At 35.5% G+C, this 22,868-nt stretch overlaps 1 protein-coding gene across 1 annotated transcript in view; it reads right to left on the reverse strand.

The window, feature by feature from the left end:
- Nucleotides 1–22,868, reverse strand: part of LOC102516063 (remodeling and spacing factor 1) — a 51,957-nt gene that overhangs the window by 7,652 nt on the left and 21,437 nt on the right. The window contains exons 5-13 of the mRNA XM_032489497.1: nucleotides 21,631–21,837; nucleotides 17,695–17,799; nucleotides 16,520–16,599; nucleotides 11,317–11,371; nucleotides 10,301–10,410; nucleotides 6,560–6,627; nucleotides 5,081–5,288; nucleotides 3,249–3,469; nucleotides 1,082–1,270 (exon numbers count right to left, since the gene is read on the reverse strand). Of these exons, the coding sequence (XP_032345388.1) occupies nucleotides 1,082–1,270; nucleotides 3,249–3,469; nucleotides 5,081–5,288; nucleotides 6,560–6,627; nucleotides 10,301–10,410; nucleotides 11,317–11,371; nucleotides 16,520–16,599; nucleotides 17,695–17,799; nucleotides 21,631–21,837 (1,243 nt within the window). The remainder of the gene's footprint in view (nucleotides 1–1,081; nucleotides 1,271–3,248; nucleotides 3,470–5,080; nucleotides 5,289–6,559; nucleotides 6,628–10,300; nucleotides 10,411–11,316; nucleotides 11,372–16,519; nucleotides 16,600–17,694; nucleotides 17,800–21,630; nucleotides 21,838–22,868) is intronic.

Genomic DNA, 22,868 nt, shown 5'->3' on the forward strand with positions numbered 1-22,868 from the left:
GATAAATGTATGATGTACTCAACACTTTTTTTTCAGGTCTTTACTCAAATGTTGTCTTCTTAGTAAGACATTCCTTTGGTACCCTACCTGAAATTCCAACTACTCTCTCAACCCTCCTTTCTACTTTATTTTTCTCCACAACTTTTATCTCCACCTAAAATATCAGATATTCTACTTATCATGTTTATTATCTCTCTTCCCCAAACTAAAATAAGAGTTACATGAGGGAGTTATATGTTTTTGGCTATTTTGCTCAATGTTCTATTTCCAGTGCCTAGGACAGTGACAAGTTCAGTAAGTATTTGTTTTTAATAGGTGAATTAACAAATTTATGTCTGTCTTTAATGACATATGAAGAGAAATACAAATTCAACCAGATGCTCACCTCCCGTCTTTAGCCTCCCACATCCAAACATTTTTTTCCCCTTTCTCTCCTGGCTTGGGCTCAAACTTAATTGACAAGGATCTATGAATGGAAATAATCTTCAAAACAGGTCATAAACAATGGAGAATTAAATATATAAAAAAGAAAGAGGGGAAGGTGAGGGTTAGAATCATTTAAAATGAAATTGGAAAGAATTCTGGAATAACTACAAAGACTAAATGAATATCACAAATTCACACTTTAGAGCTTTTCCTGCACTTCTGGTTTGGGACACAGTGAAAGCTATTAGGAAATAAAACAGTTAACCAACAGAAGCTCACTGTCAAGGTGGAGAGAGACAATAGGCACCTTTGATATGAAAACTGTTCGGCTATTCAAGGCACAGGACATTATTTCAAAATGAGGCCACCAATAACAAGAAAGTGAAAGAAATCTTGTTCAGATCACAACTTTCTGACATTATTCTAGTTTCAATGAAGAATTATTACAATGAAGACCTTAAAAATTAGTATCTTCTCAAGTATCAGTTATTTAAACTGTAATAGTGATCAGGCATAAAATAATGAGTTTTATCTCAAAGATATTATGGTTATTAAATTCCTAAGAAATGGTACAGAATCACAATCTGGAGCTCACTTTACAACTTCCACTTTTGCCTTGTCCAAACTTCTACTCAATTGGAGAGCTAGTCCTTACCTTCACTCTCTGAGCTGGAAAGCCTACGTTTGTGAACTCGTCTGATTTCTTTACCACGCCGTAAGCTCTTCTGGGAACCATCACTTTCTGAATCTTCTTTGTAGTTAATTTGTCTTTTCTGGTTCCTCCTTGACCGCCTTCGTCGAGTTTCTACAAAATCATCACTAAAATCATCACTAAAGTCACTTTCTGTTAAAAAAAAAAAAAAGGGTGAGGGGAGGAAAAAGAAGTCAAGTACAAATTTTAATTCCACTAAATAGAAATGTAGTTAACCTAGATTAAAAAAATGTAAAGCTACTAAGCAGAGTTCAATCATAATAACTTTTAAGTGAATAGTAACTTTCATAAATCTTTAATTGTTCAATAATATGAGTAAATCTGGGGCTTTAATGCCAAACCTCACAATGCATCCTGTTAGCAGTCAATCCCCAAGATTAAAAGATGTTTAACATAATCCTTTATCTCATTCAACCTAGAGCTCCCCAGTCGGCTGCATGGCTGCCACCACTGCTCTTCCTGGGAGGTAGTTACTGTTCTGCCTCATGATAATCTGCTGCTCTATGTACGTGGCTGTTCGGTTATGGTCATCGCTTCACAATGTACCACAGAGGTTAAACTCTCTAACCACAGAAATTTGATGAGCCTGTTTCAGATAAGTATAGAACTGGAGTTGTATTTTTGGCTTTTTTCCATATGGAATTAAAATCTGCTCATTGTGGCACACAGGGCTACTGTAACTCTCGAAGTGCTGCTAACAGTACTGTTCTTGTCATGTCATCTCCGATCAATAAACCAGAGTCAGACTATGGCATTGTGTCAGAGCAGCTTTTCAGGAGTGCTGACAAATTCTAATGAATCATCATATCCTACTTTGTTTTCTAGTGGATTTCAAGTATTACAAAACAGCTAGCCAAAAGTTTATGGGGGTTCCCACTGGCCAAATATGGGACAAATTGAGTCTAACTGAAATAAGAATCCGTAAGTCCATACTGATACAAAGAAATAAATACACAGATAGGGGAGAAGAGAAAGTGCTTCCTCACAGAACACCATGTAATAAGTGTAAGTATAAAAGGAATGATGGAGTTAGAACATCATCAATGAATGCTAAAACTAGTGGGAGAAACATCCGATAAGGAATAGGATATTTACAGTCTCAAAATAACTTCCCACGAATTACTTATTAATTACAAAGGGAAAATAAGAAGGAGAGACCTAGAGGACATACATTAGCTCTGGGATATTCCTGCCAAAAACCTCAATCTAATAACCATAAGGAAAAAGAAAAACCCAAATTGAGGTACATTTTTACAAAATAAGGAGTATGTATTCTTCAAAAATGCTAAGGTCAAAAAAGACAAAGTTTGAGGAATATTCCAGATTAAAGGAGACTAAAGAGACATGAATAAATGCAATGTGTAATCCTAAACTGGATGCTGGACTAGGGAAAATAATTATATGAAAGATAAAATTGGGATACCTGATGAAATTTGAATGTATACTGCTGATTAGATAGTAGTATTTTTTCAGTGTTAAAATTTCTGATTTTGATATTGGACTATGGTTATGTAAGAAAATGTCCTTGTTCTTAGGAAATAATCACTGATGAAGGGGCATGATGTCTCTACTTACTCAAAAGGTTTAGGAAAAAAGCTAAATAAACAAAGCAAAAAAACTCTGTAAGCCTGGCCTGAGTTAAGGATGTAATACTCCTCAGCAAGACGACAGCTGCCTGCCTGCCAGTTCCACGGAGCACCGGTATCTGTGCCTCTCACTACTGATTTCGTTACAGTAACATCAACCACTGCTAATTTATGAAAACTAACAAATCACTGACCGTGATAGAAATAACTGGTGACATCTGAGAAAAATGTTCTCAGCTTATTAAGAATGATTCCCAAAAAACACTGTGAAGGTAAAATCTAGGCATGGAAACACCTGGCATCAAAAGGATTCATCACAATCCTTAATGAACTTGGTATGAAGTTAACATATCCATTTACATATCTTACATGAAAGATTTAGTCGGTGGTGAACTGTAAGAATAGAACTCAATATTTTTATCAGAAAGCTTGTATTACAACTGAATGGAAATTTAAGAAATCTTAACTCCGGAAATCATAAAAATTTATTGACTTGGTGAGATGTGGACACAAATTATTTTTACCAGAGTCTCTACTATTCTCCTCAGACTCCTCCTCTTCGTCATCATCAGAGTACTTTTTCTTTGGGGTCTTTCTCCGCAAACGCCTGCTCTGCCTCATCGGCCGGGAGGGATGTCGCCTTAGTCTCCGGCTACAGAAATCAGTGTCGCTGTCATCATTAGATGGCGGGTCTTCTTCACTTTCATCTGGGTTCTCATCGGATACAACAAACTCATCTTGAGATCTGTCCAAGAGAAACCAGATGAATTATAATAGTACATTTAAAACCATAAACCCATGTTTGAGTTCTGAGTTCAATTTTGAACAAGTCCAGTGAATCATTACACAATGTCTGATGTAAAATATCTAAATAATTGTATCAATTTCCCTGTTAATAAAATGAAGAGATGTTTTGCTACCTATCCTTTTTTAAGAAGTTATGAAGATGAACTGATGTTTATTTTTGTATATAAATTGCTTTGGCCTCTTGAGATATTCCCCATGTACTTTAAATTCAACATGCCCCAACGCAAACTCATTATTTCCTAACCTACCTCTCTTCTTTTCCCTAAGCTGGTATTTGGTACCAACACCGATCCAGTAACTCAAAGGAGAAACTTGGTATTTATCCTGATTTCTCTCTCTCTTTCTCACATCTGATCAATTACTAATTCCTCCTAAGTCTACTTCTTACAGACAATGTCTCAAACCCGTCCCTCTTCTCTGTTCAGGCTCTCATCTCCCATCTCAACTACTACAGCAATTCCTTGAAGTCTCTCTAATCTCTAGACTCATTTCCCCTCAACATATCCTCCCAATGAATGCCAGGATGAACCCTTCTGAAACATAAAACTCCTATTAGTCTGGTGTTTAAAAACCCTTTAGTGGGTTTTCATCATCTTCAGGATAGAGTCCAAATTCCTATGCATGACAAACAAAACACTCCATCATCTGGTTCCTTTTTATGTCCTGGCCACATCTCCAGCAGGGCACTCTCTGCTTTCTCCTCCATTCTTGCTATCGTGACACACCAGGAGTTTCCTAAATATCCCATAATATTTTTATGCCTTGCTGCCTTGGATACATGACTTTTCAGCTTAGAATACTTTCTTTCCTCATACTGCTTATAATCCCAAATTCATCAATCTGTTCAATTCATTCTTCAAATTGCAGATCAAGCTTTATTTCCACTCTGAGGCTTTCCTTGACCTTCCTAGATTGATCTGACTCTCCTCCATACAGACTTTTTTTTTAAATTTATATGTACTTATTTATATATATTTAAAAGTTAGTATGTATTTATTTATACATACTCTGACTTATGCTTTACCTGTATTTTAGTAGCAATAATGCAGAATGATTTTTTGTGGTTTAAATGTTTCCTCCATTAACAATGTGAGAGGAGAAACTCTGCAGTATTGTTTCGATAGCTGCTCTGCAGGGAAGACTTTTCTGATCATCCATACTGAATTACCTGCCCCAACGCAAACCCCCTGTGGTCACCAGAGAACAGTTTCTAGTTACTTGTTCTTCTCCATTTTTCATATTTGACTGGGAACCTCTCATGGTCATGGTGGCAGAAGGGGGCACAGAGGGCACAGAGGTACACAACAAATGAATGCTCAATTACAGTTCATGAAATTTAAATACAATCTTGAATATTAAATAAACAACCTACTTTGTTTTAATCTAAAAAGAACAAAAATCAGCATCCTTGAATCTGTTTTAATATCCGGACAATAAAGAGATTGCCTATGTGCAATCACAAGAGCCCCATCACAGCAGGGCCAAGCTTCTCTACCAGCCCTGTTCAAGCCTGGATCTAGGGAACAGGTTCTACTGACAGACCACATACCCATCACTGATCTTGAATTCATCCTCACTCTCTTCTTCATCCAGGTTACTGTCACTGTCCAGGTCATTTAGTCGCCGGCGTTTCTTCCGGCGAGCAGCAGCTGCCCTCTGGGGTCGTTTATTTTCTTTCCTCTCTTCATCCAAAATAGTAGAGATGTCTTTTCCACGGTGGCCTGTAATGGTGGAGATATCTTTTCCTCGGCCAACACCTGAGTTTAGGGGCAGGAGGGTGGGGGTGACGGAAAGAGAGGGAAGGAGAGAGAAAGACAACTGTGTATTTATTAAAAGCTTCCCTTTAATATTTACATATTGTACTTAATCATGCTTAATAGCTTTTCTTTGGATTTCTTCATTTTCTTCCTACAAATATGCAATTTTCTCACAACTTTAGCTGACAGAGTTCCCAAGTAGAGGTTTACCCTACTAAATAGAAGTTCACTGTGAGGAGAACTTCTTTTAAAAAATATTTTAATACAATTCACATACCATGATATTCACCCTTCTAAAGTATATAATTCAGAGGTTTTTAGTATAGTCACAAAGTTGTGCAACCGTCACCACCAATTCCAGAGCCCTTTCATCACCCCAAAAAGGAACCTCATACCTATTAGCAGTCACTCAAGAATCTCTTCTTGAAAGCTGTCTTTTGGAGACGGCTTTAGAAAGAGGCCAATCCATTTTTTTTTTTAAACTATGTTTGCAGGATAGAAAAAGTGAGAATTCAGCAGTAAAGATGTAAATAAGGCATACATGTCTGGAAAAGCTAGTGACCTCTTCAGTTCCACTACAATAGCCTACTTATTACGAATCCTTTCTAGAGCTTTCGTAATAACTACACAGAAATCACAATGCTCCACACTGCAGCACTGGTAATTGCCCACACAGCTCTTTAATTAAATTACCTTCAAATTCTATTTTAATGTTGCCTGTTAGAGACTATGAAATTAATAAATGATTTTTAAAATGTTAACTGAAAACAATCATTTATATTCTGATCATCCATAATTTTTGAGACTTTGTAGCAGTAGTAATCTAAAAATGGAAAGACAAAAGCAAAGTTTCACTCAGTTTTCTGTTTGGAAACAGAAGTAAATTTGAAGGAGGGGGTAATTTGACTGATTGATTGATTATTTAATAGAGGTGCTGGGGAATGAACCCAGGACTCTGTGCATGCTAAGCATGCACTCTACGACTGAGCTGTACCCTCCCAACCCGCCTCAGAAGTACATTTTTTAATCTGAAGAGGAACATTTATGTTTTATATCAGATCATAAAACAAACTACTTTTTAAAAAATTAGTAAGATCTCAGTCTACACACTGACACTGTGTCCACAGATGATTTTGAATTTCAGCCATTTAAGATCAGTAGTGACTGTGATACATACCAAGGGGAATATGAAAATATGCTTGCTCACTGCTCTAACCAGGGCACTTTAGTTGACATACTGACCAAGTTGAAGAAGAATGATAAACACATACCTCCTCCATCAGCCTCTTTGATATCATCTTCTATAGCTTCATCAATTGCTTCATCAAACTCATCAAATCTAAAATATATACAACAATCACATTAGAGCCTGTCCTGGCATAAGGGTTAGGAGATTTGTCTCTGAAGTAAAAAGGGCCTGAATGTGAAACTTCTCTACTGCTTTGGAGCTGTGGGGCTTGGGCCACATCACCTGGCTCCTTATAACCTCAATTTCTTTGGTAAGATAGGGTTTTGTAAGTCAGTATCTAAGTTGTTGTTTTTCATTTTCAAAGATCATCTATACCAGGCATCAGGAAACATTTTTGTAAAGGGCCAGACAGTAAATACTCTAGGCTTTGCAAACTGTACAGTCTCTTGTAACTACCCAGCTCTGCCACTGTGGTGCCAAGTCAGCCAGACAATATAATGAATGAACTCAGCTGTGTTCCATGGTAACTGTATTTAAAAGACACTGTGGTTTGAATTTCATGTAATTTTCTCCTTCTGGTTCTTTTTTTCAACCACTTATAAATGTAAAAACCACTCCTAGGTCACATGCTATACATAAACTGGCAGTGAGTTGGACTGGCCCACAGGCCATAGTTTGCCAACCCCTGATTACACAAATCACAGGACAAAGTAAGCTGAACAAAATTAGTGTTCTAGAATAGAAATAATACTAAGTGTGAGGAATATATTATTATTATTAGAGATTATATTATTACTACTGAAACTCACACAGATGGTCAGAATTATAGAAGTAGGTAAACGTACTTTTTCTTACAAGAGATATTTCCTCCAACTTAACAGAAAAGATCAAGACTCGATAATCCCTAAGATTTCTTCACTTACAAAAGTCCTTTCACTTTAGGACTGAGGTAATCAAAGGATAACCTCAAAGTGACTTGTGGAAGACAATGCTAAATATGGTAATTACATGTGGGTATTTATATTTAAATTAATTAAAATGAAAAATTCTGTTCCTCACTAGCCATATTTCAGGTGCTCAACAGTGACACATGGCTACTGACTCCCATACTGGACAGCAAAGAAACAGAACATTTTCATAACCAGTAAATTCTATTGGATGGATAGCGTTAGCAGGGCATAAAGAAATGAATCACACAACACATTTTATGGCAAAGAACACAGTTTATAGTAAATTCTTATACTACTGTTATATAATTTTAAGGCTAAAGGGATCATCTGGGTTAGTCCACCATCATAGGTGTGGCAACCAAGACCCAGGGCAATGGACTGACCACTCAAATCAGTGGCATGGTGAGGACTATAATCTTAAGTCTTCTGGTCCCCAATACAATGCTCTTTCTAGTCAACTCTGATGTCATCCTCTTTTAGGTGCAGTAAGAAAGTGATAAACAATTATTAAATGATAGTAATGATAAAATCTTGGGGGAGTTGGTCCTTTTTCTGTGTTGATACTTTATTAAGTGCTTTACACTTTATACTCGTAACAGTTCTGCTGCACCCCACCTACAAAGTGAACTCTAGGTGTATTTAGAGCTTAAATCTGAACAATCAAACTTTAAAAAAATTAGAGAAAGCATATGAAGGATCCCATGAAATTTCTTTAAAAAGTACTAAGAAGCAGAAGGAATTAATGAAAAGTGACGAGAGACATACAAATGCCCAACAAGCATATGAAAAGATACTCAACATCATCAGCCATCAAGGAAATGCAAATCAAAACCATAAGACATCACCTCACATCTGCTAGGATGGCCACCATGAAAAAGACAAAAGCAAACAAGTGTTGGCAAGGATGTGGAGAACCCAGCAACTCTGTACCACTGTTGGTGGGAATGCAAAATGGTGCAGCTGTCAGGGACAAAGTATGGAGGTTCCTCGAAAAAACCCAAAATACAACTATCGTATGATCCAGTAATCCCACTTCTGGGTATATATCCAAGATGAAATGCTAATAAAACAAATCTCTGCTTCCTTTAATAACCACAATTACATCAGGATTGAAAGACAATGCAGTTCTATAATCCTTGTTCTGATAATGTAAATTTGTTCCAACATGACTGATATTTAGGAAGTAATTCAAGCATAACATGCATTTCATACTTGCTCATATTTAATTCCATTTGTGAGAAATACTAGGTAAATGTAGAAAACTACACTTAGCTGCTTAGGAATATTCAAAATGCAGAATGAACACACCTTATAAACATCTACTGGCTCCTAAGCCCATCTCATGTGTGTTATTAGCCATAGCCTTCTGCATCTGGTGTTATTATCTTTCTGGCTGATTTCAGATAGGCCCCCTTTTACCACTACACAATAAATTACAAAATGCAACTATTCTCACAAACACTTCTACAGACAAACTCCAGGGCTGTTTTCAACATAAAATGTCCTATTTATTGTAGTATTGATGTTATCTCTTTTAACGTGTCAAACAGTACCACCATTCTGATTAGATTCTTTTTTTTTTTTAAACATGTGACTAATGAAGTTTTTGAATATGTGGCCGTAACTCCCTATTCCCCATAATCCCTATGGTTTTTATTATGTGACTTTGTACAGCATGGCAATTTTTAGGAATACATTCATTGTGTTAGAGGAGAATTAACACTTAGACTTCCTGTCAGTAGGTTTTGACTTCATTAGTTATAATGCTTTTATATAAAATGGTACTTTTCCTTTTTCAAGGATTTTTTTTCTTCTTAAAGAATAAAATGGACACCATTCCTACATGTATTAAGGATTTTCCTCTTACTGATCCTGCTGCATTTTATAAAGTTTTAACAGTAACAACAGCAAACTACATAAGGGGAACTCTTCCCTGATCACTGATGAAAGTTTATAAATAGGAAGCAAGCTCAAAGTCTTATAAAATCAACTTTGTTTTTCATCTCCACTTATTCAAGTTAAAAGATTTTGAAGTTGTCTAACAATGGTCTAAAATAATTAAAATATCAATTATTTATTATTTGAGTGAGACAGGCTGATTTAGTGGAAAGAACACTAGACTAGCAAACAATCAGAAGATAAGGTTAGAGTCTAGGTTTAATTACTAACAGAGTGACCATGGAAGAATTTTTCTCTCTCTCTGGCATTTCTGGTGGCAGACGGTACTGTATTTATATTTATTGATTCTTTCAGTAGGCAATGATGAAGCACTATGCTAGCTGTCAAGAACAGAGGGATGCATAACACAGATATGGTACTTACCTTCATGGTAGCAGTACAGTGGGGGAGAGAAATATTAATCAAATAATTAAAATCACAATCATTACAACTGTGGTAAGTACTTTCAAGAGAAGAACTCGTTGCTATGAGGGGATATAACAGAGTGATCTGATCAAGAGAAGGTTGTTAACAATGTAAAAAATGGAGAGAAATTCTAGGCAGAAGAAACAGCATGTGCAAAGGGACTGAAAGAAGACAGTGTGGCTACGCTAGGAGTAAGGGAAAATGTGGATGAGATGGAGCTGAAAAGCTGAGTACAGGGCAGGTTATGCAGTGCCAGTGGGCCTTCTTAAAAGCACACGTCCTTGCTCCAAGAAACTGGGCAAAGTATGTTAAACAGAAGAGGATAATATGAAGAAATTTACATTTGGGAAGGATGAGGCTGGCTGCTCTACAATTCTAAAGAAGGTAAATAAGAAATATATGTACAACTTCTAATAATCACTGTGATGGAAAAGAATATACATCAGAGTTAGCTTGTTTTAAAAACATTTTCCACTCTTTTATTGTAGCCATTTCTACAGATTCCATACCTATAACTTATACATTTCCGTGTTCTTGTTGACCTTCTTTCAAGTAAGTTTGCTTTGGATTTTTTGGAATCTTTTTTCTTTTCTTCATGATCTTCAGAAAAATCTGGCTCCTGGTTTAAAAATATGATAATAAATATACAGGTTTTTACTCATAACAGAACAAAGTTCCTTGGCTTTCTAATGTCCGCCTAGGTAGTACATGTAAATGGTTTAAAAAAGTGAAAAGATCCCCCTCAAACTGAATAAACAGGGCAACACTAAGTACAGAGATTAAAAAGAATATTGGTAATCGAAGGATGAAACACTCTGTATTAACTTACGCTTCTGTGAGTTTATAATTACCCCCTTTAAAAACAATCACAATGAAGTTTATCCACTGATAATATGCTGAGTAAATGAAATAATGGATTTAGAGGAAGAAAGTGGCAGGAGGCTGGAAAAAATAACTAATCAAGACAGGCTATTTCAGTGTGTGATTTAAATAGGCCTGAATGAAACTATGTATAAAACTAAGAAAATTTCAAGTGGAAATCATGTTACATATACTTTCACTCATGATATAGATTTCTTAATTACAAATTAGACTAATAAATGCAAAACAATGACACCTCTTCAAAGAAACCAAGCTGTAAGAACACAAATTGAAGTTTCTGATAACCCCAGAAGCAGGGAATTAAAAAACAAATCTCTCTGAACTATACTTTAATCACTTTACATAAACAGCACATAAAGAAGCTAAAAACAAATTACCCAACTTAGGGTAAAAACACAAAAGAACATAAACCTCATAGGGGTGAGCTATAAACTTGGTTCAGATGTGGTATTACATTTTGGGGCTATCTGCATACACATAACTTTAATCATGGGGGATTAGGGTAACTTCTTTAAGGTACTAAGTTTTCATTTTTAATCAAACAGGTACACTATACACTTAAAATAACTTACATAAAATGAGTTAAATTTTAGAACAATTTTGGCAGTCTCTTCTTTAAAAACACAACAAACCAGAAACTTACTTGTGGAGGAATGATGTTTTCAATGCTGATACCCACATACACCAAGCGTTCTTTCCTTTAAGTGAAAAACAAGCACATAAAGAAATGAGATTTACTGAAAGTAAAATTGTTACAAAAACATTACTAACACAGATAATACTAAAATTATGATTTCATGGTAACAGCAGAGGCTAGATCACAGACATGTTAGTTATTATCTATAAAATTTATAGTATTGGTATCAGTTGGTGGCAGGCACACAACTTCCCTAAGATATGAAAATTGCAGCTTTAGAAGTGACTTATACCAGTGAAATAAAACCTGTAAGTGAATTAGAAAAAGAAATACGATGAAAAGAGTCATGCTGCAAGTCACTGACAAAGCGATTAGATGGAAAGCCAACTCTGGGTAACTTAGATCTTTGTTATGCTGAAAGTTCTTCTAATACTGTGTGTGAATGACTCTGAGACCATTCACTTCTTGTTTGCAGAAAAAAAAAAACAGCAATGCAGCCATTCAGCTCTGCACTCTAGGATGCTTACAACAAAGATAATCTTCAGAGCCAGTTAATAATTCTCCAGGAAATGTGGATTTATGAGCACTAATGACATCTCCAGAGTTTCATTTCAAAGAAACAAACCTTTGCTGATTTTAATTCAACAAATTTTATACAACAGCAGCTTTCTCTGGTTCTCCCAAAGTTAATTTAATTCACCAAGGACAGCTGAGCTCTTATATACATGCCAGTGTATGTTCAACTGAACAGAAATAATAACCACCACTCCTCCCTTTATTTGTGATGCCCCACACAGAACATTAATGACCAAGGTGAATGGTCCTATAGAATACAGCCTTAACCGCTTTAAAAACCTGGGGCCCTGCTAAGAATAATCTAATGGTCTTTTCAGAGAAGGGTTATGACGCTGTCAAGTAAAAGCTGGTGTGTAAGAAAATGGCAGTTATTTAAATCAAAACCTGATTAAAAAATGGTACAGTTAATGAACTACAAACTAGGAAAGGCAAGAACAGTACCAGTGGTAATTAACAAGGAAGGCTTCATGGATAAGTCAGAACTTGAGCTCTTTGTTATTAAATATGTTTGACATGTCTCTCTTTACCTTCACCAAGTTTACTGTGATATCAGTTTCCTTTTTTACCTCAAAATCTTTCACTTGACCATTACTTCTCTTCTCAGCTCAGCTCAAAAAATAGTCATGTTTCATATTAGGTCATAATTTTTGTCAGGCTTGGAAATCCAAAGGTAAATAAGACATGGTTCTTGCCCTCACAATTATTTAACAACTGACTGTAGCCTATTATGAACAAGTATAATGTAGACATGAAAATGGAATAGATTTTGTCTGAAAAGCTGGGAAATTTGGGAAGGCTTTAAATAGGTGGTGATATCTGAGTAAGATCTTGAAAGTAAGTATGATCCCTCATCAAAGCATTCTCTTGCTCAGTAATCTTATGGAAAGTCACATCTTTCATTCCATCTCATTACTTAGCTCAATGATCATACTGGGCCCAGACCTTATTATTACCAACAACCACATCCCTTCTAAAATTTCTATTTCAAGGATCCTATTCTCTGACTTCTACTTCCAGCTCACTCCCTCTGGTACACTTACTTTAACAATTCTCTGACTCCAGTGGGACCTCTACCCACTGACCCTACCCTCTTTTCACTGTCCGTCACTCCCTTCATGTCCTTACTTTCCCCCTTACCTGGCTTAGACTCTACGGGCCATCATTATTAAATACTCCTTTGCATACACTCTCAAATTCCTTGTCTCCTTCTCTCCATCCTCTGTTATATTCCAACCCTGATTAAATCCAACTCTGCTAACAAAGCACTAGTAATAGTACTCTGGAAGTACAGTACAAGTCCTGGAAGGGGTGTTTATAAATTAAATGTTGAATGGACTTCTGAATCATCGGATTTCACAGAGCATCACAGTTCTAGCTCTATAGATAGTTGCTGGCTAATTTACAATTATTCACTGACACATCCTTCTTTTCCACCATACCAGAGCCCACCCACATATTATATACTTCATGTTGATTATAGTGCCTGGCATAAAGTAGGTGCTCAATAAATGTTCATTAAATCTTGAATAAATGCACAAACAAAGGGGAAAATGATAAGCAAGCCTCTAAATTGCTAGGATGAGTGAGGGCCAGAAAAATTATTTTACAGATTTAAAACAGGATAAATAAAAATGCTCATTTTTAAAGAGATGAAGTCATCTGGAATTTACAGTAAATATTTACTTTAGAAACATACACCTATATTAGGAGTCATAAATAAATGAAACCTTTGTTAACCAGATATAGGAGAGAATTAACAAGCAACAGTAACAATTAAGTTAACTGGCCTTGTCCCAGAATGGTCTCTCATATAGGATTTAGTGTGTGATCTAAACCTATAATTACAGATGTCTTCTTTTTAACTTTTTAATTTTTAAAAACTGAAGTCAGCTACAGTGTGCCAATTTCTGGTGTACATCACCATGTCCCAGTCATGCATACACACACACATGTATTTGTTCTCATATTACAGATGTCCTCCTAAAGGAAGACATTTAGTAAAGAGGATTATGCCAAGCAGAGAAGAGAAAGTGAATGAACTAGTATATGGGAGACTAATAGTGTAAACAAATGTTGTGGCACATTTTAACATAAATTTCTGAAATTTAAAGCATTTCTTAATTGCAGCAGCATATCCTACAGTGTGTGAAGCAAGAGTAAAATAAATGTTCACCAACTTTTCCACATATAAAAGGTATAAGCATCATAAGCCTCCAAAGAACAAACAGATAGGGGGCAGGGGGTGGGAAGGGACAGACTGGGAGTTCAAAATTTGTAGATACTGTCAGGCATATGCAGAACAGATAAACAAGACTATACTGTATAGCACAGGGAAATATATACAAGATCTTGTGATAGCTCACAGTGAAAAAGAATGTGACAATGAATATATGTATGTTCACATATAACTGAAAAATTGTGCTCTACACTGGAATCTAACATGACATTGTAAAATGACTATAACTCAATAAAAAATGTTTAAAAAATTTAAAAAAATAAAGGAGAACAATATTGAAGGACTGACATGACCCCCCGCCCCTCAAAAAAAGAAAGAACAGATATAATGTGAGTTGAAGACAAATTCTTAGTGGTTTACATTCTTGGCATTTAGAAAAATCCATTTTCTTCCAAGACTTTAAAGGATAAGCCTATTAGCTGTCTACACTGCTAAGTCAGATCAGCTTCAGAACATAAGAAAAACTACTCATTTCCCAGAAGCGCAGCAAAATTTCATGAAAACTGAGTCTAATTTTTAATTATGATTTAATTTAAAGTATCTTTAGTTAGATCTTTTTCCAGCATCAAAAAATAACACAGGAGCAATTCACACATCAAAATAGTCTAATAATTATACACAGGGCTATTAGAGTTCTTAAATATAAAGGTATTTAGACAGCTAATTAAAGAAAAACCCAAAGTACTACTTTTATCTCCTAGTGAACTTTAGAGATAAACTCTGCCTTTAAACTAAGCAGTATCCATTATAAGCCAGAGAGTGCTCAAGCTGAGTAATAATGGATGAACAGGACCCAGAGGCTGAACCCATTTTTAAGGCTCACCTTTGCACAGAGTAAAGGGTGTGGATCATGGTATGAGTTGACTGCCTTAAGATGAACTAAATTTTGGGGGGAAATACTATGTGACAGCAGGCAAATGCTAAAAGTAGGAGCAAATGAAGACAAATCAGGGGATATTGCTTGGATTTTTTTCATACTATGTACACGCAGGCATTAAGTCCTGTTGATTAAACCTCTGAAAACTCTCCCCAACCTCTCCTCTTTACTATCATGATGACTGCCCTAGTTCAGGCATCACTGGATTTCATGGATGCTATTCCAATAGCCTCAATTCTAATTTCTTCTTCTTACTTTTACCAGTTAATTTTTCCTGAAATAAAAGTCTGACTATGCATATCCCTCCTTTGATGGCTCCCCCACTGCCTCTAGAGAATAATTAAAATCTCCTAGCCAGTTATGCAAAGCTGTTCACAATTCTGCCTCAGTTTACTTCTATAGCTTCATCCCCCACCACTCTTCTACTCTCACATTTACACTGTCTTTGCTCGCATTGTGCTCTTTGCCTGAAAAATCCTTTTTCTGCATGTCCACATATATAACCCCTAGTTAGCTTCCAAGGACCTCTCTGATAAGCCCAACCCCTAGGAGAACCAAAGTGCTCCTCCACAACGTTCTTGTAACGCTCTGGATATACCTTCATTTGCCTGCTTTACTGAATTACTGGTTCACTCATCTGCATTCTCTGGTAGAAGGTGAGCTCCAGTTAAGTGAGAGCTTTGCCTTACTCATCTTTTCTCTTTAGTTTGGAACACAGGAGGAATGAATGAATATTTAGTAATAATAGACCAAAGAGGTACATATAAATAAACACAAATTTACTGCCTTGATTTTGAGCCCCCCTTTAAAGATTAGGCTCAACGCCAATCTTACCTCATCCAAGAAGCCTTCTCCAACTGCTTTATACCACAATGCAGTGGCATACTGAAAAGGGAGGCATCTCTTATAGTCAGTAGGACACAGTTTAGCATTTAAATGCTCTTTATTTCACCAGTGTTAACTCTGCCCACCCAAAGAGAGCACATGAGTAACTAAACCACAGACCAGTTCTTACAGTTTTCTTGTACTCACTACATACTTAGTTAGGTACATATCCTCCACAATACTTAGGCCAATATTTATTCAGAGTAGGGTTCTGATAAATATTTTAGATCAGGGGTTGGCAAACATTTCCTGTAAAAGGACAGATAGTAAATTAAGCTTGCGTCGTAAGGTCTTTGTTGCAACTACTGAACTCTGCTGCTGTAGAGCAAAAGCAGCCACAGAAAACATAGAAACAAATAAGCCTCGCTACATTCCAACTAAACTTTTTTTACAGATAGTGAAATAAAAATATATCATTTTCATGTGCCATGAAATGATTTTTGCTTTTACTGTTTTCTTTTTAAAAACCTAAAAAAGCCCATTCTTAGCTGGCAATACAGAAACAAGAAGTGAGTCAGATCTGGCCCACAGGTCAGTTTGCCAATCCCTGCTTTAGACAGACCATTAAATCTATACCAGAAGACAATTCTGATGTCACAGTCCCAAGTAAAACAATAACACACATATCACAATACCTGCGTTCAGCACGCTCCTTCTTCTTTAAGGCAACATCCAAATCCTGCAATTGTTCCTCTAATTTTTCACATAGTAGTTTCTGAAAAAGTGTAACAGATGAGTGTCATTTTTAACACCTTTCCACAATCATTGTCACTTGCCTTTTAGCTGGTAGATAAGGTGCTATGAGAGCTGATAAGGGTTCTTGTATTTAAATGTTCTTGTATTTAATTAAAGAAGTGCCTCAGCATCCACTGAATTGAAGATGAGGAGGGGTATCTTTGAAATAACAAACATGTTAAAGAAACTTACATCTTTGCCAAGGAACACATGCTGTGCCTATCTTGCTGACAGTAATCAATGTTTAAAATAGCATTTGGTTCAATGTATATACATGACAGTGATTAAAGTTTTTTTTTAAATCCCAAGACAGTTTTTAAGGAAGAAGGTTACACGTACAAGAAAAATATAATGGTGCCAATCACTATTTTTAAAAAAGAGAATGGAAAAAAATTTATAAAACCATGCCACATGGTTACTGGGTCAGAACAGAGCGGAAGAATGTAACTGCTAAAGTAATGCAAAGCCAAAGAACTCCATTTCACTAAGACATGCAATAAAGGCTATCATTTTTAAAGTGAAATGAGACTGGGTCTGTGAGAGAAAGAACCCCTTGGGTGCAAAAAAAAATCCTGTTCTTCAGGTTTCAAAAGAAATCCACCTGATACAAGATATGAGAGAAATAGAATTCATGTTTCTATTCAGAGTACCATCATAATGGTGCATAACAATACCATCTACAAAACTGACAAGAAGGTAGGCAGAAATGAAAAAGAAGATGAAAGAAAGGATAGACAACAGGAAGAAACTTATTTCTTCCCTTGTATATTATCTTAATTTGGGATTCACTGTGCCTTCAATAAATGTGAGAAAAAAAATAAACCACAGATTATAATTTTACAAAAACCAGAGGTCCTCTGAGAATTGTTTTAGGAAAAAATAAAGGGAAGATCTAAAAGGTAATAATAAAAGGTAGTTTTTTCAACAGTCTCTAATTTCACAGAAATTTAAGAAAGAGATAAACAGTATTTACAAATTGTTTTGAAGATTAAAAATATTCGGTGGCTGTCAAAAAAAATTATTGCTTTGGATATAAAATCAAAGACTGGAAAAACAGAACTGTGCTGGGTCGTACATGTTGGCAAGGGGGGCAGAACCATTCTCCATCTGGGATGATCATCAGAGGAGGGCGAAGGCAGGCAGTATGGTACCCACTGTCACAGGAGTCACATAGAAGAATCTGAAATAAACCACAGATTAATGTCAACCTAACTCAATGGCTAATATTCAATGACAAGTTAAAATAAAGACATTTCTATATTTGTCAGTATACTACATTCTATCTGCATGAAGCATAATAATAAACAAGCTGTGATAATTAGGGATCTAACTTGTCATTTAAAAACATTAAAAAAAAAAAAAAAAACCTAAGAAAGTGTTAAGCTACAAAGTTTAGTGAAAAATAAGTTTTTTCTGAACTAGAGTTTCAATCCTTTTTTAGTGTGCCACAAGGACTATGACAATATATTCTTGATAACAGAGTTTTATAGTTCAAGTATCATAAACTTCCCTACCACACAAAGAATTTTAAAAATACAAGTAATTTCCAAGTTAAGTAGCATTTCCATTACCTACCTGTAAGAAATATTCATGGTTCCTTTCATCATGTAAATTCAAATACGGAAGGGACTGAGGTATGAGAGGAATGGAACTATACTCAGGACAATATAAAAGCAACCAATAATTAGTCCTGAGTTGACTATTTGCTGATTGAGTTTAAGATGACCAATTCTCTAAAACTTAAAATGGTGCACTCATGAATTAAACTAAAAAAACAAAACAAACAAACAAAAACTTTATTTCAAAATAATTTTAAGAAATTAACACATTATAAACTAATTTCAATCTAAAAAAGGGAGGAAGGAAGAATAGTTTTAGATTTATAAAAGAGTTGCAAAAATAAAATTCTTTGAGTTATATATAAAACTATTATTTAATTTATTGTTCAAATTGTTCTAGCCATTGATATGCTAGGAGTTTACAGGTTGGCCCCTGTGTCCTTAGGACTCAACTGCATGGTTTTATTTTTTTTGAAAAGCACTTCCTACTTTCTGGCAAGAGCAGATATTCCAAGGTACATCTTACATGCTCCCTGATTAAGCCTCAGATCAGCCATTTTTCTCAGAAGCACTGGTTCCTTTATTGGAGATTGGTATTTAGAAACCCTAATCTAGATGCTAAGTGCTCACTGCTACTGGGTATCCCTGCTTCTAAGCTCTCATGGGGCCAGGAAATGCATGTATGTACAGCAACCCATGTATATACATACTATATTAAAGTAAGCATGAGTTCATACTAATAACTCTACCTCTAATCCAGCACCACAGGTTTCATTTTAGCCTTCGGTCTTATTTGTAACTTCTTTTTTGACAGTGAGAAGGTTGGCTCCTATCATTTATTTATATGTAGGTTTATTTGCATATAGCTATACAGTTTCTGAATTGCTAACGTACCATGAGGAGAGTTGAGGGTGGGAGGCAGAATGTGCACACACGTGCAGTGATTTAAAAGTGGAAAACTCCCTTCTCCATACGATGCATCAACATTTGCTACCAATACTCAGAAATCAATAGTAAGTTATATTAATATAATACTCCAGCCACGTGACTGATTGATTACACAGCCATATGTGGACTAACCTGGGCAGCAGCTGATTCTATTTATCCCATTGTTTCTGATAAAACATAATCTGAATTTCAAGTAACAAACTTAAAAGTAAACTTTTAGAACTCAATTTACTTCTAAAATGATGAGTATCTCTATTCTTCATTAAAGGTTAAATGCCATTAAAATAAATACTACTACGTGAGATTTCCAAGCTTCAGGCAATGATCCACTTAGCATCTGGAAAATCCCACAGAGTTCTATACTCATCTATCAATTTATTGCTTTTCTGCTGTAAGCTCAATGAGAACAAGGACCACAACTAATTCGGTATCATTTCCCTACCACTTAAGACGTACCAGTTGCTTGACATTTTGATTTGACAATTATTAAATATCTGGAATAAGATGTTCAATATATTTGGGATTTTCAGCTTCCAATGCAATCCTTTGGCACGTAACCAGTAATGGGATTTTCAGAGCAGTTATTATGATAATCAAACAAACTAATTCAACAAGATACATGCATCCCAGTGTTCACAGCAACACTATTTACAATAGCCAAGACGTGGAAGGAAACTAAATGTCCATCGACGGTTAACTGGATAAAGAACACACACACATTAACACAATGGAATACTACTCAGTTATAAAACAGAATGAAATAATGCCATTTTCAGCAACATGGGTGGACCTAGAGATTATCATACTAAGTGAAGTAAGCCAAAAGGCAAATATCATATGATATCACTTATATGTGGAATCTAAAAGAATGACAAAAATGAATTTATTTACAAAACAGAAACAGATTCACAGACTAAGAAAACAAACTTACGGTTACCGGGGGTTGGGGGAGGGAGAAGGAATAAACTGGGAGTTTTGGATTTACAGATACTATATATATAAAATGGATAAACAACAAGGTCCTACTTTTTAGCACAGGGAACTATATTCAGTATCTTGTAATAACCTATAAAGAAAAAGAATATGAAAAAGAATATATATATACGTGTGTGTATAATGGAATCACCATGCTGTACATCAGAGACCAACACAACACTGTAAATCAACTATACTTCAATTAACAACCACCACCACCACCACCACCACCACCAAACGAAAATCCTATGTGCATTCCAAGGAAGATACAACTTTCTCCACCTCCTGGATGTCATTTCTGCTCACCTCATTTTATTTCTATTTCTTCACACCGCTTTGTCACTGATACGCATTTCTGCCTCAGTCAAAATGCACAGCTTAATAAAGTATTAGGAAACAGTAGGGAAAAAACACAAGTGTTGATTTTTACTTGATTTAGAGGGCAGAAAAGACCAGTATCTCAAATCTCTTTGCTTTCTCTACACAAAAATCTTCACCTAACTTTTACAGCTTGATGATCCTAAAAATGCTTAGAAGGGTCTTCTCAGTGTAATTCTGACATCTATTCTCGAAGCTAAAGTCATTCTCTGGTTCTAAGTTATATGTTTTACTTGAATTCTCTGAAACTACTGGGACATGATAAACTTCACTAATGAATTTACTTTCCACTAATGATTTTAACACTTAGGAAGAAAACTGCAAATAAACCACAAACAGCTTTAACTCAGCACACAACAGATGTCAGGAACTGTGCTAGGCAACTTTACATAACTTGCTTCTGTTCTACACAACTCTACATATGTGGGAGCATCTTTCTTCATGTCTCTTTCTACTTAATAGGTAGAGCTTGTCTTTAAAGTCAAACTTATTCAAAAGAACAGATAGTTGCAGAGAATTGGGCATAACAAGAGTATTTCTTTAATAGGTTCTCTAGAAAGCACTGACAAACTGCAAAAATACATATACAGGTTAGGAACTGGTTTCCCTGATTTAGGCCATCTTTGAAGAACTTACTTCCTAGATAAGAAAGTCTCATGCAAATCTGTCACTATTCATAGAGTATATCTGGCCTATAATTTATCCTCTTAATTTTTTTTCTAAACTGCCCATCTTAGCCCTACTAGGCTACTCCTTGACTTACATGTTTTAATAGAAAGGCAACAAGGCCTTCAGGCTTTAACTTATTTAAAGCTGCCACTTCAGAAATATCATTATAAAGTAACTTAAAAGGGAAGAAGAAAAATTGCTAAAAAGGTACAGAATAAAAATATTTGAATAAATTAACTGATTTCTGAGAAGAGATTAGGAGCGTATGCTTAAGTAGAGGAAATGTCAATATAAAAACCAGGTTGAATGAAAGCAAGATCCTAATCCTCCCTAGAACTGGGCTGTTATTTGAGAAATAGAAATAAAGGTTATTTTGCACACATAAAATGGAAATTAAGATCAAACCCAAAAGAGTTAGGCTGTGTCAGGCAACCAAAGTATGCCTGTAATACAAACACGGTTCATTTAGCTCAGGTACATACTAGCTCAGGGTGGTTTGGAAGGCCACATTTTTTGCATGGTTCATCATCATCTGCTAAGATGACTTCTTCACTTTCCTTTTCTTCTTCCTCTTCTGAAGCTGCAGATGATTTTTCAATGTCAGACCCTTCACTTTCATCATTGCTGGAATATTTCCACCTGCCACGTGTTCGAGAACCAGTCCATCGAACTTTGCCTTTGGGTTTTACCTTGTAAAAAATATAAAGTAGGATAATTTAATATAGTAAGAATATTTAAAAAACAGTTCTGATTACATGTCCCTTGTAGAATATTTAGTGAATATACAAAGAAGAAAAGGAAAATAGCTTTATCAACAGATCTTCCAACTATCAAATTTTAGCATGTATTTCCCTTATTTCTATTTTTAAAAAATTTTGGGGAGAACTATAATGAACATTCTGTCTTATATTTTCCCTAGTCATAATAACATATTCTCCTAACATCATGTAAATACATATATGTATAATATGCCATCACATAGCTGTATTTATCTAGTCCACTACTAGACGGACATTTAGGTAGTTTTCCATTTTTTCACTTTCATAAACAACGTATCCTTGCAATTATACTTTTACATACACCTGTGGTTAGGATAAATTCCTCGAAGAGGATTCTGGGTCAAAGGTCATGTACTTTGTAAAGGCTCTATAACAGAGCACTGACTATATTCTCACATACCATTATCTAAAATTTTTAATTCTGATATTAGAGGTGAATTAAAAAATTTTAATGGGTCAGAAATGCATATTAAAATCCTGACAAACTTAAAAAATATGTCATTCAGAGAATAAGTTTATAATGCTGTGAAATGCTTTTTACTGCTTGGCTTCACTATATTTTAATTCATATTTCAGTTTCCTCCTATAGTGTAAGTTCCTATCAAAGACCAAAATAATTCTAACAACAGAAGGGGAAATTTTTTTAAAACAAGAATTTAAAAATTCAGTATTTCAGGGAATTGTAATGATCAGTTACAATGAAGAACAAGCCGATCACATAAATGAACAAAACAGAACTAGCACTTTTAGTTATACAAACTCCTACAGGCTAGCCCAAGACTTGTACAGATTTTGCTTAAAATAAGAGTCACAGGGGAAAAAAATTCTGCTTCTAAGACTACTGATTAAAATGGGGGAACACAGGAATTCTCAAACACTGGTAATGAAAGGGCACATTAACGGGGCCTTCTTTGGAGTGGCAATAGCTATCAAAACTTAAA

This window comes from Camelus ferus, chromosome 10 (assembly GCF_009834535.1).
Source record: "Camelus ferus isolate YT-003-E chromosome 10, BCGSAC_Cfer_1.0, whole genome shotgun sequence".
Classification (NCBI taxonomy): Eukaryota; Metazoa; Chordata; class Mammalia; order Artiodactyla; family Camelidae; genus Camelus; species Camelus ferus.